This window comes from Chiloscyllium punctatum, chromosome 11 (assembly GCF_047496795.1).
Source record: "Chiloscyllium punctatum isolate Juve2018m chromosome 11, sChiPun1.3, whole genome shotgun sequence".
Taxonomy (NCBI): domain Eukaryota; kingdom Metazoa; phylum Chordata; class Chondrichthyes; order Orectolobiformes; family Hemiscylliidae; genus Chiloscyllium; species Chiloscyllium punctatum.
In genome coordinates, this window is record NC_092749.1 from 100,260,472 (window position 1) to 100,275,389 (window position 14,918).

Below are 14,918 nucleotides of genomic sequence, written 5' to 3' on the forward strand. Positions count from 1 at the left end.
CCGGGATTGGGTGGGTTTGGGAGAAGGGCTGTCTGGCGGCGGTGCTGGTGGCCGGGGCGAGGTCGTTGATGAGGCCCAGAAGCTGAGGGGCGGGAAGTGGGCGGGGTTGTCGTGGGTGCTGGAGGTGGAGCTGGAGCGTGGAGGATGGGGGCGTGGCCATAGAGTGGGGGTGCGGGGTGCGGGGGGCGGGGCGGCTGAATTCGTGGCGATGGAGCGGAGCGTGGCGGGAGTCGGGGCGGTACTGGCACGGTGATTGGAGCGCACAGGCGCGTGGCAGTGGAGTGGGCGGGGTGAGGCCGGGGGTCATGACTCTGACCGTTAGCGGGGTGCCCTCGTGACCCATCCTGGGACCAGACGTTACGTCGCTGGCGTGCTGCGTCAGTTCCGCTTGTATCCCGAGGAAAGGGGAGAGGCTGGGACGTGCGCTGCCGAAATGACCACGTTACGTGCGTTTTGTTGTGATGACCTCTTTCGCTTCAACAACATGTGAGCAAACTGCAGGATGGCGGGAATGTTACTCTTCTTAGGGCTCAAGGGACTAAATTGTACAGGGAGAAAGCGGGAGCAGGAGACTGAGTTGGATGACCATATTGAATGACAGCGTAGGCTGGGAGAGCCGAATGGCCTACTCCTTGCTGCTGTTTTCTATGTTTCTAATGTATGGGGTGAAATATACAGAGCTGAAAAGTCGCAGCAGATCAGGCAGCATCCAAGGAGCAGGAGAATGGACATTTCAGGCATAAGCCCTTCTTCAGGAATGAGGAAAGTGTGTCCAGCAGGCTAAGATAAAAGGTAGGGAGGAGGGACTTGGGGGAGGGGCGTTGGGAATGCGATAGGTGGAAGGAGGTTAAGGTGAGGGTGATAGGCTGGAGAGGGGGTGGGGGTGGAGAGGTCAGGAAGAAGATTGCAGGTCAAGAAAGCGGTGCTGACTCCAAGGGTTGGACCTGAGACAAGGTGGGGGGGAGGGGAAATGAGAAAGCTGGAGAAATCTGAGTCCATCCCTTGTGGTTGGAGAGTTCCTAGGCGGAAGATGAGGCGCTCTTCCTCCAACCGTCGTGTGGCCATGGTCTGATGATGGAGGAGGCCAAGGACCTGCATGTCCTCGGCGGAGTGGGAGGGGGAGTGAGTGTTCAGCCACGGGGCGGTTGGGTTGGTTGGTCCGGGTGTCCCAGAGGTGTTCTCTGAAACGTTCCGCAAGTCGGCAGCCTGTCTCCCCAATGTAGAGGAGGCCACATTGGGTGCAGCGGATGCAGTAAATGATGTGTGTGGAGGTGTAGGTGAATTTGTGACGGATATGGAAGAATCCCTTGGGGCCTTGGAGGGAAGTGGGGGGAGGGGTAGTGTGGGCGCAAGTTTTGCATTTCTTGCGGTTGCAGGGGAAGGTGCCGGGAGTGGAATTTGGGTTGGTGGGGGGTATGGACCTAACAGAGTTGCAGAGGGAGTGGTCTTTCCGGAACGCTGATAGGGGAGGGAAATGTATCCTTGGTGGTGAGGTCTGTTTGGAGGTGGCGGAAATGACAAAGGAAGATATGATGTATCTGGAGGTTGGTGGGGTGGTAGGTGAGGACCAGTGGGGTTCTGTCCTGGTGGTGATTGCAGGGTGGGGTTCAACGGCGGAGGAGCGGGAAGTGGAGGAGATGCGGTGGAGAGCATCGTCAACCACGTCTGAGGGGAAATTGCGGTCTTTGAAGAAGGAGGCCATCTGGGTTGTTCGGTATTGGAATTGGTCCTCCTGGGAGCAGATGTGGCGGAAGCGAAGGAATTGGGAATATGGGATGGTGACTTTACAGGGGGCAGGGTGGGAGGAGGTGTAATCATAGGTAGCTATGGGAGTCAGTCGGTTTATAGTAAATCTCCCTGTTGAGTCGGTCGCCCAAGATAGAAATGGAGAGGTCTAGGAAGGGGAGGAAGGAGTCTGAGACGGTCCAGGTAAATTTGAGGTCCGGGTGGAAGGTGTTAAAGTGGATGAACTGTTCAACCACCTCGTGGGAGCACAAGGTAGTGCCGATACAGTCATCGATGTAGTGGAGGAAAAGGTGGGGGTGGTACCAGTGTAGCTGCGGGAGATGGACTGTTCCACATATCTGACGAAGTGAAATATACAGGGCCACAAGCATGATTATAAGGCTATATGGCCTACTCTGTCATTCAATGAGATAATAATGTGGAGATGCTGGTATTGGACTGCGGTGGACAAAGTTAAAGTCTCACAACACCAGGTTATAGTTCACATAAACCTGTTGGACTATAACCTGGTGTTGTATGGTTTTTAATAATGAGATGATGCTTGACCTGAAAATACTCAACGCCATGTTCCTGCATTTCCCTTGCATCCTTAATTCCCTTATTGATTACAAATCTGTCTATCTGAAAATTGATTATACTTATTTTCTATAGCGCTCTGTGAAGACTGTGATGTATAAGGAGACTAGACTGTTCAGTGAGTGTGTGCTGATGTGTTGAATTGTTAGCAATGGATCAATGAGATAGGGGGACAGTTGGCCTGTCACACTGCCATATTTATCCAATTCCACTCCTGCCCTGTTCTTCACGTAGAGTTTTTTAATTTTGCATCTCCAAATATTTTCCATTTCCCTTTTGAAAGATGTTGAATTTATTTCCACCAATCTTGTCGGTATCAATTTCAGATTATTATGCATGAAATACTTTTCCTTGCTTTGTCTCTGGATTCTTTTATGAATTGCTTTAAATTTTTGGTCTCTGGTTCCCAAAACTATAAATCTGTTTTCATATGGGTTTTAATGCATTACATCACGCAGGATCTTGTAATAGAGAGTGGAATAACACGCAGTAACAATAGATGAAGAAACATCCACAAAGTGAATTGGCATAGTTGATGTGTGATAAGTTTGAGGAAGATGACAGAGGCTAGTGAAGTTGGTATGAAGGTTGGTAATGTTGCAGAGGTGTAAACAAGCATATTGGTGACTGAGCAGATGTGAAGGTTGAACCAAACTTTAAGATTGTACTCAGAATTGTTCGCTTTGAGTGAAAGTCTGAGACAGTGACAAAGACCAACATGTGGAAATAAATGTATAAGGGTCTACTATTAGTGACTGAGTTGACTGTTTGTTTGGCGGGGCATGAAAAATCTTTGGAGTTGAGCTTGTTGCACCACACAAGGCTAATCCCACAGAGCTGGGTATCAGGGCAGGCAATGGAGTGGAACTGCATGATAAATTGCTAGTGCTGTTGAAGGGTAAAACAAAACAAGCTGGCATAGTATGCTGGTCACAATGGAGGTCTTTCCTGGGCCACCATGTGTCCCTTGCCAAGCTAAATTGCCATAGTGTTCAGGGATGTGTAGGTTAGGTGCATTAATCAGGGTGAAATGTAGAGCAATAGGGTAGGGGAATAGGTCTGGGTGGGATATTCTTTTGAGGGTCGGTGTGGACTTGTTGGGCCAAATGGCCTATTTCATACTGTAGGGATTCTATGATGATAATAGGACTAATGAACAGATACAGCAACATATGAGTTTGTTTCTAAATAATGTACAGTAATATTTTGTTACAACCAAGGTGGGTATGTATATAATATTGTTCTGAAGTTCCACTAGTCTGCGTGAGTGCAATGTACATTTTGAAAAAGAGTTACCAAATGGCCAAGTTCTGAGGAAGGGTCACTGGACCTGAAATGTTAACTGATTTCTCTCCACAGATGCTGCTTTTCCAGCAATTTCTTCTGTTTTTGTATCACTACGGCCAATTGTATATATGCTAATCTATCTATTTCCAAATTCAAATCCGTCAAATGGATTTCTTTTAATAGATAATGAATCTATTGATTTATTGTAAAGCAATGCTTACTCAATAAAAAAAAAAGTTATTAACACACAGCTTTGAATATGACAGTACGAATCTCTACCCTTCTAAATAACCTAAAACACATGTATGTACACCCATACATCAGTAAAAGCAAAATTTAAAAAAGGTTCCTCTGCAGACAGCAAATGCACAGAAAAGCTTCAACAAAATAATAGTTAATTGTGGGGAAAAATATAACATGAAGCAATCCAGATGCTGGTGTCTCAGCACATGTAGATGGGTCATAAAGCAGAGACAGTTGTTACTAAACACATACCACCACACTGAAACCACTCCTGATGAATTTAAAGGACCCCATGCCAACAACCACCAGAATGAATGTCATATACAAAATATCCTGCAAGGACTGCAACAAACATTACATTGGACCAATGGGCAGGAAACTCGCCACAAGGATACATGAACACCAACTAGCCACCAAAAGACATGACTAACTATCACTAGTATCCATACACACAGATAAAGAGGGACACCAGTTCAATTGGGCAATACATCCATTCTGGGACAGGCAAAACAAAGACACGCATGGGAATTCCTAGAGACCTGGCGTTCAAACTGGAACTCCATTAACATATACATTGCAATGGATCCCATTTACCAACCTCTCAGAAAAAAAAACGGAAGTGATATCACCCACCACAACCGACCAAGACACACATAGCAAGCAAGACAGAACTCTAGCGCTTCATCGGAGGCTCACTGATGATGTTACCCAGCATGGTGGCAAAACCTCTGAGAACAAATCTACCACATCAGCAATTAAATTTACATCCACATATGGTTGTTACTGGGATAATTTCAGAGGCAGTTTGTTCAGGAGATGTTAAGACAAAATTCTCCAGAAACCTAGGAGAATAGCTGTATCATGTTTAACTTTCTAATTGGATTCTCTGAAAAATTTTCAAAACAGGTGGCTGTGTTGGGTGATTAATGTCAATAGCAGAAAGTGAGGACTGCGGATGCTGGAGATCAGACTCGAAATCTGTGGTGCTGGAAAAGCACAGCCGGTCAGGCAGCATCCGATAAGCAGTACAATCAACGGTTCGAGCATAAGTGCCTCATTCCTGATGCTTAGGCTCGAAAGGTCGACTCTCCTGCTCCTGGGATGCTGCCAGAGCGGCTGTGCTTTCCCAGCACCACACACTTCCTGACTGATTTCAGTACACTCCACAGTAGCTGAGCTCCAGCTAATACCAAATAGCCACAATTTCTTACAACTATAACCTCAGGAATGTCATTTTTCAGCGAACATGTCCAAACAATAAACTTAGTCATGATTTCCAGTATGAGCCTTTTTTAAAAAAAATCTCAAATATCCTTTCAATGACCATTTAAAAAAAAACTCTATATCACCTCAGTCTATTAAATGTCACTGCAAACCAACTCCTTTAAACACAACTTTTCAAAATATATTAACAATGGGAGTGTAAAAATCAAAATGCTTGAGGTACTTGGGCAATTTGTGTTGGGAACTATTCTGTTTCATAAAACTGAATCTGCTCTTATCCTGCAGAAATTACACAACTAATTGCTATACCCTTAAATTTGTGTATCCAAGAATACTTTTATTTTGAATACACGGGAACACAGGAATAAGTACAGAATTCTTTCACTGCAGTACATTGCTGATGTCTAGAATGTGTTACTGTATCTGCGCAGAGTAGCCAGGCAATTGAATTACTTGCATATCATTGACATAGCTTCCCATAATATTCAAAAATACTGTGCTCCTGTTGAAAAATCATGTTATAGTATACAATTAAACTTTCTTCAACTTTTGCGTTTGGTTTTCTTGGAAGGTGAAATCACTAAAGCTGGTCAGCAAGAGATATTGGTTGGTATGAAGCATGCTCCTTCCTTGGATATGTGTGGAATATAATATCAAGTGCCTGGTTTTGAAGATGAGCCCCAATGTGTGAAACTAGGCACTGATGAGAGTGCTCACATGTAAACTGTAACTGGCGGAGTGCCACATCGATCAATTTTGGGGTATTAAACATTTACGATCTGTATCAAAGAAGGGATCAAATATGTGATAGTTAAATTTGCTGATGACATTGAGATGGGGAAATAGATAGATTCTGCAAAGAGATATGGATAAGTGAAGTGAGTTTTCTTTGTTATTCAGAGTATCATTAACCTGTGGAATCCTTTTCTCTATCTTTAATGAAAGGGTGAATGAGATTTTAATAGATAGGAGTTGAGGGTTACGGGAAAGACATGGAGTGAAGTTGAGACCACAACCAGATCCGCCATAATCTTATCAAATGGCAGGACAGGTTCGAGGGGTTGAATGCCATCCTTCATCTCAGTTCATTGTTCCTCTGTGCCCAATCAGGAAGGAAGGAAACTAAAGTGTTTCGAACTTGTAATCCCAGCTGAAGGCCACTTGTAAACCCTACCTAATGCCTGTCAAAATATGTGACCCAGTAGTATTAATGAACACAGTTCATTCATTGCATGATGTTCACAGACCTTACCATATTGTGTTTAATTGTCTTGAGTTTGTTGACCAAAAGAATTTGTAAATTTTGACCAGAATAATTTGGTTTATTTCAAGATCTATTTCTTGATACTGATACCTGTATGATGAAAGTGTTGTGAGCTTTACTTAGAGCTAATACTGCTTAATATTTAAAATAGGAGATTGAACCTTTTTATAATTTGTTTTTCTTCGTTTTGCAGAAATTTGGATCCACTAACGGAAACCGTATCCTTGAACCCATCTGTTACCACTTTGGTTTCCTGGGGGGAATTTTGGTTTAATGTAACATGCAGTGCCATTGAGCAGAATACGCTAATCCTTTCTTTTATTTGGTTGTTATTAAGAATTTTTTATGTTCGTGTTTAGTTTATTTCTGGTTTCTTAACATAAATAATGTACTTGAGCGATCGGTGGATTCAGAATACTTGTCTTTCTGGTTAGTTGAAATTGTTAAGTCATCATTAGTTGATGTCATAAGTGCTTACAACCTTCAAAAGTTGTGCTATAAAATAACATTTTGCCAACCGGTATAGTTCCTTTCACCTTGTGGTCCAGTGGAACTTTTAAAATTCATTTGACTTTGTGCATTCACACATACTGTATAGCTATAGTTTACAAAAGCATTTCACTCAAGCTTTAGTCGTGGAGTAATTGTACTTGTATGGCATTGTGATTCTTTATTCAGTGTAGAGTTGGTTCCATGACATCTAACCATTTGGGGACAGGGAATGGCAGATTTCTTAAAGTTAAAAGTTCTAGGTTACCATTGAACTTGCACTACATTCAGCATTGATTTTTACCCTTTCAGAATACAAACTCTTGAAAATACAAGCACCAAACAGCATATGTTTGGAAGCCATTCCCTGATCTTTGAATTGAATAGCTTGCTAGACCATTTCAGAGCAGAGCTAGCAGTCAGCCTATGGGTCTAAACTCAAGTAGGTCAGACTGGTAAAGGTGGCACATTACCCTCTTTAAAGGATATTAGTGAACCAGATTGACAACAACATGGTCACCATAACTGACACTAGTTTTCAATTCCAGATTTAGCAATTGAATTGAAATTTTACCTGCTGCTGAAGTAGAATTTCAAAAAAGTTGCCCCCTTGCATTGACAAGGGTCTCTGGATTAATAGGTCAACGATCTTACTGCTATGTCGCCATCTCTTGTATGTTGATCTGAGGTAGGGAAACAGGAGCATTTGCTACTTTAGAAATCAGAAAGGAGAGAGAATAGTTTGGACTGAAAAATTGCATTGAAATAGCTTCCTATCACGTATAAAAAGCCTGCGAACTTTAACAAATTTATATTTATGGAATGTATTTTGTTATATGGTTGATTTATTATAAACTATATTGACTATTATAATTTTACCATTAATATTAATTTTTGTGGTTAATTTTCTTAAGTGATTCATAGTATGGAATACCCTTCTACCTACAGTATCTGGCTCATTGGCCGGAATATTTCATTGTTGCAGAGGCGCCTGGAGGAGAGTTAATGGGATACAGTAAGGATCCAGTATCATGTTCGCTAATACGTAATACACATGCCAGATAAAACTTGTTTTCTGATATTAAATGTGCCTTTCAATTAGATTAAATTTTATGCTTACTATGACTTGATTCAAAAATGTAAATCCTAATGTTCTATTTGAACATAATTAATGTGCTATAATAATGTTGCAGATGCTATTACTCAAAACCAGCCTTATCTAAACAACTAACTTCAATTGGAGTTATTACCCTATCTCACCTTGGTTGTTTTTAACCTGTAAAGCCTTTATTTCCATTTTTAGTCCAAGGGATCCAGAGTTAAATAGAGTTGGCAGACAAATGGTTTAACTATTCACTGTCAGATCTGGGTAGACTACTTAAAATATTCGCAGGTCTTGTTCTCCTTTGCCAAAACTGGCTATTCTGCAGTCACTCTCAAATGCAAAGATACCATTGCTTCTTTTCTCCACTGCCTTCACTGTTTTCTTTCCAAATCCTCTGGGCCAAGTTTCTGCTAATATTTCCTGTATTCTTAACCCTGAACTTGTATGTTTTTTTTCTCTCTTCTATTTTCCCTCGTTCTATCTGAGCTCATTTGTCCACAAGATTCATCTCCTGCTCTTAACCCTATTCCCATCAAATGATAGATTATCATTCTCCCCTCCCTCGCCCAACCTATATCAGGTGAGATTGTTAATGGCTCTTCCTCAATACTGTCTTCCTCTTCAAACTTACCATCATCATCCCCATAAAAAAGTTTTCACACTCTCCCTCATTCCAGAATTACCTCCCTCATCTCCAGACTTGCTTTCCTGTCTAAAGACCTTGAATATGCTGTTGCCAATCCATTTCCATCTTTCCCAGAACCCCATGTTTGAACCTCTGATTAAATTTGAACCCTTGCCGTGGTACTGGCATGGTTCTTATCTAATTCAGAAATGACATCCTATGTGAACCGATCAAGGTGAACTGTATCTCCTCATCCTTCTTGACTTATCTGGATTGACCGAGCATCCTAACTCCTCTCCGCAGTTGTCTAGTTGTATGGGACTGCACTTGCCTGCTTTCATTTCCTTTTCCATCCATTTCTATCTAGAGAATTGTCTGCAATAGCTTCTCGCTGCCTATATCACTAGTTTCGTCTAAGGATCTGTCTCCTGTTTGTTATCTGCGTGCTGCCCATCAGTGGTATAATCTGAAAACGGTGTGTCAAATTCCACGTATGCTGATGACATCCAGCTGTACCTCGCTATAACATTTCTTTCCCCACTTCTTTCTTTAAATTGTTACACTTGTCCCGTACCCAGTATGGATAATCAGAAGTTTCACCCTTGTAAATATTGGGAAGGCCAAAGCCATTATCTTTGGTCTCCAAAACAAACCTCATTCCCTAACTATTGACACTATTCCTCTCCCTGACAGCTTTCTAAGGCTGTTCAAATCTATTTACAGTTCTGATAAAAAGCCATCCACCTACATTACTAACTCTGTTTTCTGCTGCATGTGTATCCTGACCTGTTGAGTGTCCCCAGAATTTCTGTTTTTATTTCAAACTGTACACAACCTTGTTATTGTATTTGGCCCAAAAAATGAGCTTCGAACCACATGTCTGTAATACTGTTAAGACTGCTAACTTCCTGCTCTATAACAACAAACTCTTGTCTCAGCTCATCTGCTGCTTAAGGCCTCAACCATGCTATATTACTTCTAGACTTGACTATTCCAGTGTACGAGGCAGATGCTGGAGATTAGTGCTGGAAAAGCACAGCAGGTCAGGCAGCATCTGAGGAGCAGGAAAATTGACGTTTTGGGTAAAAGCCCTTCATTCCAGTGTGCTCCTAGTTGTCTTCCAACTTCCATACTGCATAAACCTGGAGTCACATATGACCTTACTGCCTAAAACTCCAAACTCATACCAAGTCTGATTTACCTGTTACCTTGCCGACCAACATGTGTTCCCAGTTAAGCACCGTCTCAATTCTAAAATAGTCGTCTTGGTTTTTTAAATCTCTCCACAATTTTGCTACATGTCTAACCTTCAGCCCAATGACATATCCTCCAGTTCTAGACTTCAGCATTCCTGAATGTTAATTGTCCAACAATAGTGGCTGAAATGTTATGATAATGTGACTTATACTTTCTTCCCTACAATTGATCATTGTATTTAGATATGCCAAATATATTTTGATCTATTTAATGTATTTAGCAGTCATTTCGACTGTACTACATTTCCCTGACACTTTTTTTTAAAAAAGTAAAGAAATTAGAAGTTCTCCCAGAACAGAAAATACTCTAGTAAGAATATCTGCTGTTTGCCAAGTGATATTTGTATAAATTCTTCTTGTGCTAACCTAATAGCAGTTAGTCTTTATACAAATAACTATGTTTTATATGGAATAATGTTCCTTTCTTTGTGGAATCATCTGAAATGGCCATTAGTGGTGTCAGCAGTAATTTACCAATTATATTCATTTTTATGTCATCAGTCCAGTGACAGCGCACATATTTTAGGGCAAAGAACAAATAAAGGTAGTCATTTGGAATGTTTGAAAAGCTCCCATTTGTTTCAAGAGTGAAAATACGTGGAGCTTTTAAATTGACTGTAGCAGTCTTCTACTCGAAAGACAAACAATCCTGATGTAACCTGCATTCTGAACAACAGTTAAGTGCTTGACTTCACACAGCAGATACTTAGCAGTAATTAGACTTTTTTTAGCCTTAAAGTCGCACATATTAATCTTAAAAATTAAGTGAAGTAATTGTCGTAACCTTATAACATAGCATGTCCTCTAATTTAATCAAAAAACTGTTAGTATATATAAATGCTTTGAATTTAGCATGGGAAATTACAAATGGAAACTAAGTATTTACCTTTTAAGTGTCATGTAAGATTTGCTTGCAGCTTTTAGGAAAAGGATCTCTCCGACCTTATCAACCTCTACTTAATGCAAAGCATTTCTCTGCTGTCTAGTTAATAGAAGCACATAACTTTAATCATTTGAACTCACCTGGAAATGTCAATTTCAAAATGTATGCATTCCTCTTGACCAGTTTCGTTCCCATATTACTTTTAATTTGAATGTGAGAACTTTGGGTTGCATTTCATAAAATACTTTTAGTAGAAGCATTTTTCAATGTTTAACTAGATCAAAAGAGAACACTGAATATTTCTTCATATACTTGAGTATTAAGAAAGTAGCATAACATCATAGTCTGGGCTCAAACGTCTTCAAATGTAGGTGACTTACTGTATTAATTAGCTGCTTCAAAGCAGTTAAATTGGCAAGGAAGTATTTCCAAAGTATATTGTCTGGACCCTAATGTTGCTTCTCCTACTTGCATTCTCATTCACCTGCACCAGTCTATGGTAGTTACAGTTTTCAACATGGCTCATTAGTCCCAAGCCTGCTGGTGAAATATTTGAAAGGTATCATTCCTTCTGAAAAGGAATTGGAAACTGATTCAAATGTGGCCATATTGTGTGGAAGAAAAATAGCGAAAACACTGTAGTTGCCCACAGTAAGCTCCTACTAACAGTACTTAGGGTATTAAAGCTTTACTTAGGTTTGCAAAATGTAGAAATTGGATAAAGAAATTTCGTAATGTGAAATGAGACACTAATTTATGAAATACAGTGAGTGAGAGGTTTGTTGGGATCTGAAACTAGTGTAAATTACATTGATAGTGTGTAATGAGAGTTTTAAAAAAAAGCCATCTGATTTTTTTTTTCAGTTATGGGGAAAGCTGAAGGATCAGTGGCAAGAGAGGAATGGCATGGACATGTAACAGCCTTATCTGTAGCCCCAGAGTTTAGACGCTTGGGACTAGCAGCTAAACTAATGGAACTGCTGGAGGAAATATCTGAAAGGTTGATGTGCCTATTTTAACAATTAATTTGATATCAAATATGCATTTTAAATTGTCGGGAACTGATGAACAATTTTAATTTTTTTTATTGTAGAAAAGGTGGATTCTTTGTGGATCTATTTGTACGAGTTTCCAATCAAGTGGCAGTAAACATGTACAAACAACTTGGCTATAGTGTTTACCGGACTGTGATAGAGTATTACTCAGCTAGCAATGGAGAACCAGATGAAGATGCTTATGGTATGCTTATGGATTTGTGAAATATACTTAAAATAGAACACTGGTAACAGTGATAACTGTGAGAAAGATTAAGTGTGAGAGTTGTGTTGATTATTTTCTGTATTGGTTTAATATTGAGTATGAAAAATTGGGATATATCAGAGTTTCTCTCCAGTGCTTTTCATTTTAGTCGTGGGTAATTATCTCACTGAATTACAAATATGCAGAACCCTTGAGTGTGGAAGTGACCAACGATTATGATTCTTCTGCAAGTGGCAGCCAGTTTTAAAGCACCTTGCAGTTGAGAGAGTGTTTTTATGGTTTGCATTTTTAAGGAATCGTTTTAAGCAATTTTTATGAAGTTGCCTGTTTTTAGTAAGACTTCTCTAATTATGCTTTTCCTTTCTGTAACAGATATGAGAAAAGCCTTATCAAGAGATACAGAGAAGAAATCAATAATACCCCTTCCTCATCCAGTTAGACCTGAAGATATTGAATAACTTTAAGCTGTGGTTGTTGGGCAATGTATCAACCAAAAGTTATATATACTTTTATTGTTTTAACGAGAGAATGCTGAGAAATGTTTCAAGATACTGAATATTTTATTAAAGATAAGAGCATTTGCTATTTGACTGTAAATAGTGCTGACAGTTTCAATACTTTGACTAAGCATTGTTATATTTTAAAGAGAAATTTGAGACCAGTATCTCACATTTGGTTTATAGCCCAAGAGCCACAGCTTTATCAGGAAACACTTGAGTTTAGTGTATTTTTTTCCCTAGTTGATAATAGTCCTTTAAATACATTAAGAATGGATGCAAAGAAATCTTGTCTGTACTTCATGAATGTTTGTGTAACATTTAAATTGTCAATTTAGTGATATGCAGAATATGTTTGAATACTATTGGCAGCTCCTGTAAAGTCTCAGTACTTCTGGGCAAAGTACCCGAGTTGTCTGTTGGGAATGTTAACAGTGGAGCTTAATTTTAAACACTGGTGTTACATGAAAACACTGTGTATAATGTAATTATATTGTTTTTTGTCAACAGGAAAAGTATTCTCTGAAGAACTTGTACTGATAATGTTGGCACTTTACACTCTCAAGGCTTCGAGTTCTTTTATGGACTTATAGATTGACTTTTTTATTTTTTCTGCTATTAACTAGACAGCGCAGCAGTCTGTCTAACAGAAGGTAGCAATTGAATTTTCATTTGCTGTATTCCAGCTTACAACTGGGATGAGAGGGGTGGGGCAAGGGAAGATGAGAGACACCTTCTGACATGTAACAGTGTGGAGAATAGGTTGGGAGAGTGTCACAAGATCGCTTGTTTGAACCAAATAAGGGTTTCTTTAAAAGATTCATATTTGTTCAGTTTTATTGTAACACATGGTGCTGTAATCAATTGTAAAAATAAATGTATACCTTAAAATTGATAAAATTGAATCTGCTTTGGTTTAATGTTATAGTTTTTCCTGAGAATAATTCCAGTTTTATGATGATAAAATCCTGAATCAATGTTTTCCTCAAGGTTCTCTGTTGTGAAACATGCAGCAAGTAGTTAAGGCCAAATGTTAGATTTTATTTTGATATTTATTTGAAACTGCACTGTTTGAGCATGTGCCAACGGGAGAAAAAAAATTGAACACTTTGATGCGATGAACTTTGCTGCCTCGAACCTTACGTAAGAGGTTTATTTTAATCTCTTGGCATTCATGTCTTTGTAATCTACAGACTTGATTTAATACATTCCTGTATGGCCACTCTTATTCCACCCTTGGTCAGCATGAGGTCATCCACCCTCTATTGCCCATGACCTAATACACACAATTCTGTTCACATTGCCTCCACCATGTTTGCTGACTAACATTGGTTCTCAGTGAATTCCTCCTTGTTTTCAAACATCTCTGACCTTGCACCCCCTTACCTCTGTAAACTCCTCCAGCTCTATGATCATTCAGAATATCAGAGTTCTTCTATTTCTGGCCTTTTGAGCATTATTGATTTTAATGGCTCCACAATTGGTGCCTAAGTTGTTTGCTGTGGAATTTTCTTCCAATACTTTACTTTGTTTTTCTTTGACCAAGCCTTTAGACATAATACCTCCTTTCATGCCTCCATACTATATTTTAAAAAGCTTTCTGGAAGTGCCTTGATAGAATATATCACCTTAAAGGCACTATAAATGCAACTTTAGAAAAAACTCCACTGACTCATTTTTCTCATGTTGATCAGGATATTGGCATGAAACTTTTGAGGTGGTAGTTGTCGTCCATTATTATTTGGGCACTGTTCTGATAATTTCAGCTTGTATGTGTTGTAATAGTCATCTTCTGTAATTATATATGCAGTCAGGAAGTGTCCTTGACAGACTGAGCTTGTTCATTGTGAGTTAATACACTGGAGACCATATAGGTTACTGTCCCTCAACCTCAAGCTTGCATATGCTGGACATGGCCTCTTGATGAGCAGTGTTCTCCATTGGGGTGACTAACAAATGCTGTTTAAGGGAGTGCAGGAACCAAGGTGAGTGTCTGGGGAATAGCAGGGATTTTGATGTTGGGGCAATTATATAGGGGGAGGTTCTCAAATATTTATGCCAGTAAGAAGAATAGGGTGGTTATGGGTAGGGGATTTTAACTTTCCAAACATAGACTGGGACTGCTATAGTGTTAAGGGTTTAGATGGAGAGGAATTTAAGTGTGTACAAGAAAATTTTCTGATTCAATATGTGGATATACCTACTAGAGAAGGTGCAAAACTAGACCTACTCTTGGGAAATAAGGCAGGTGACTGAGGTGTCAGTGGGGGAGCACTTTAGGGCCAGCGACCATAATTCTGGTGATGGCAAAGGATAGACAAGACCAAAATTGAAATTCTAAATTGGAGAAAGGTCAATTTTGACGGTATTAGGCAAAACTTCCGATAGCTGATTGGGGGCAGATGTTCACAGGTAAAGAGACGGCTGGAAAATGGGAAGCCTTCAGAAATGAGATAACAAGAA

General features: G+C 40.0%; 1 protein-coding gene across 1 annotated transcript; it reads left to right on the top strand.

Annotated features, from left to right (window-relative positions):
- Positions 1-312: 312 nt before the first annotated feature.
- Positions 313-13,355, top strand: naa20 (N-alpha-acetyltransferase 20, NatB catalytic subunit). Its single transcript, XM_072581409.1, has 6 exons — positions 313-486; positions 6,534-6,558; positions 7,754-7,844; positions 11,563-11,698; positions 11,792-11,937; positions 12,331-13,355. The coding sequence occupies exons 1-6, from the start codon at positions 434-436 to the stop codon at positions 12,414-12,416; spliced, it is 537 nt and encodes a 178-aa protein (XP_072437510.1). The 5' UTR covers positions 313-433; the 3' UTR covers positions 12,417-13,355.
- The last annotated feature ends 1,563 nt before the right edge of the window (positions 13,356-14,918 follow it).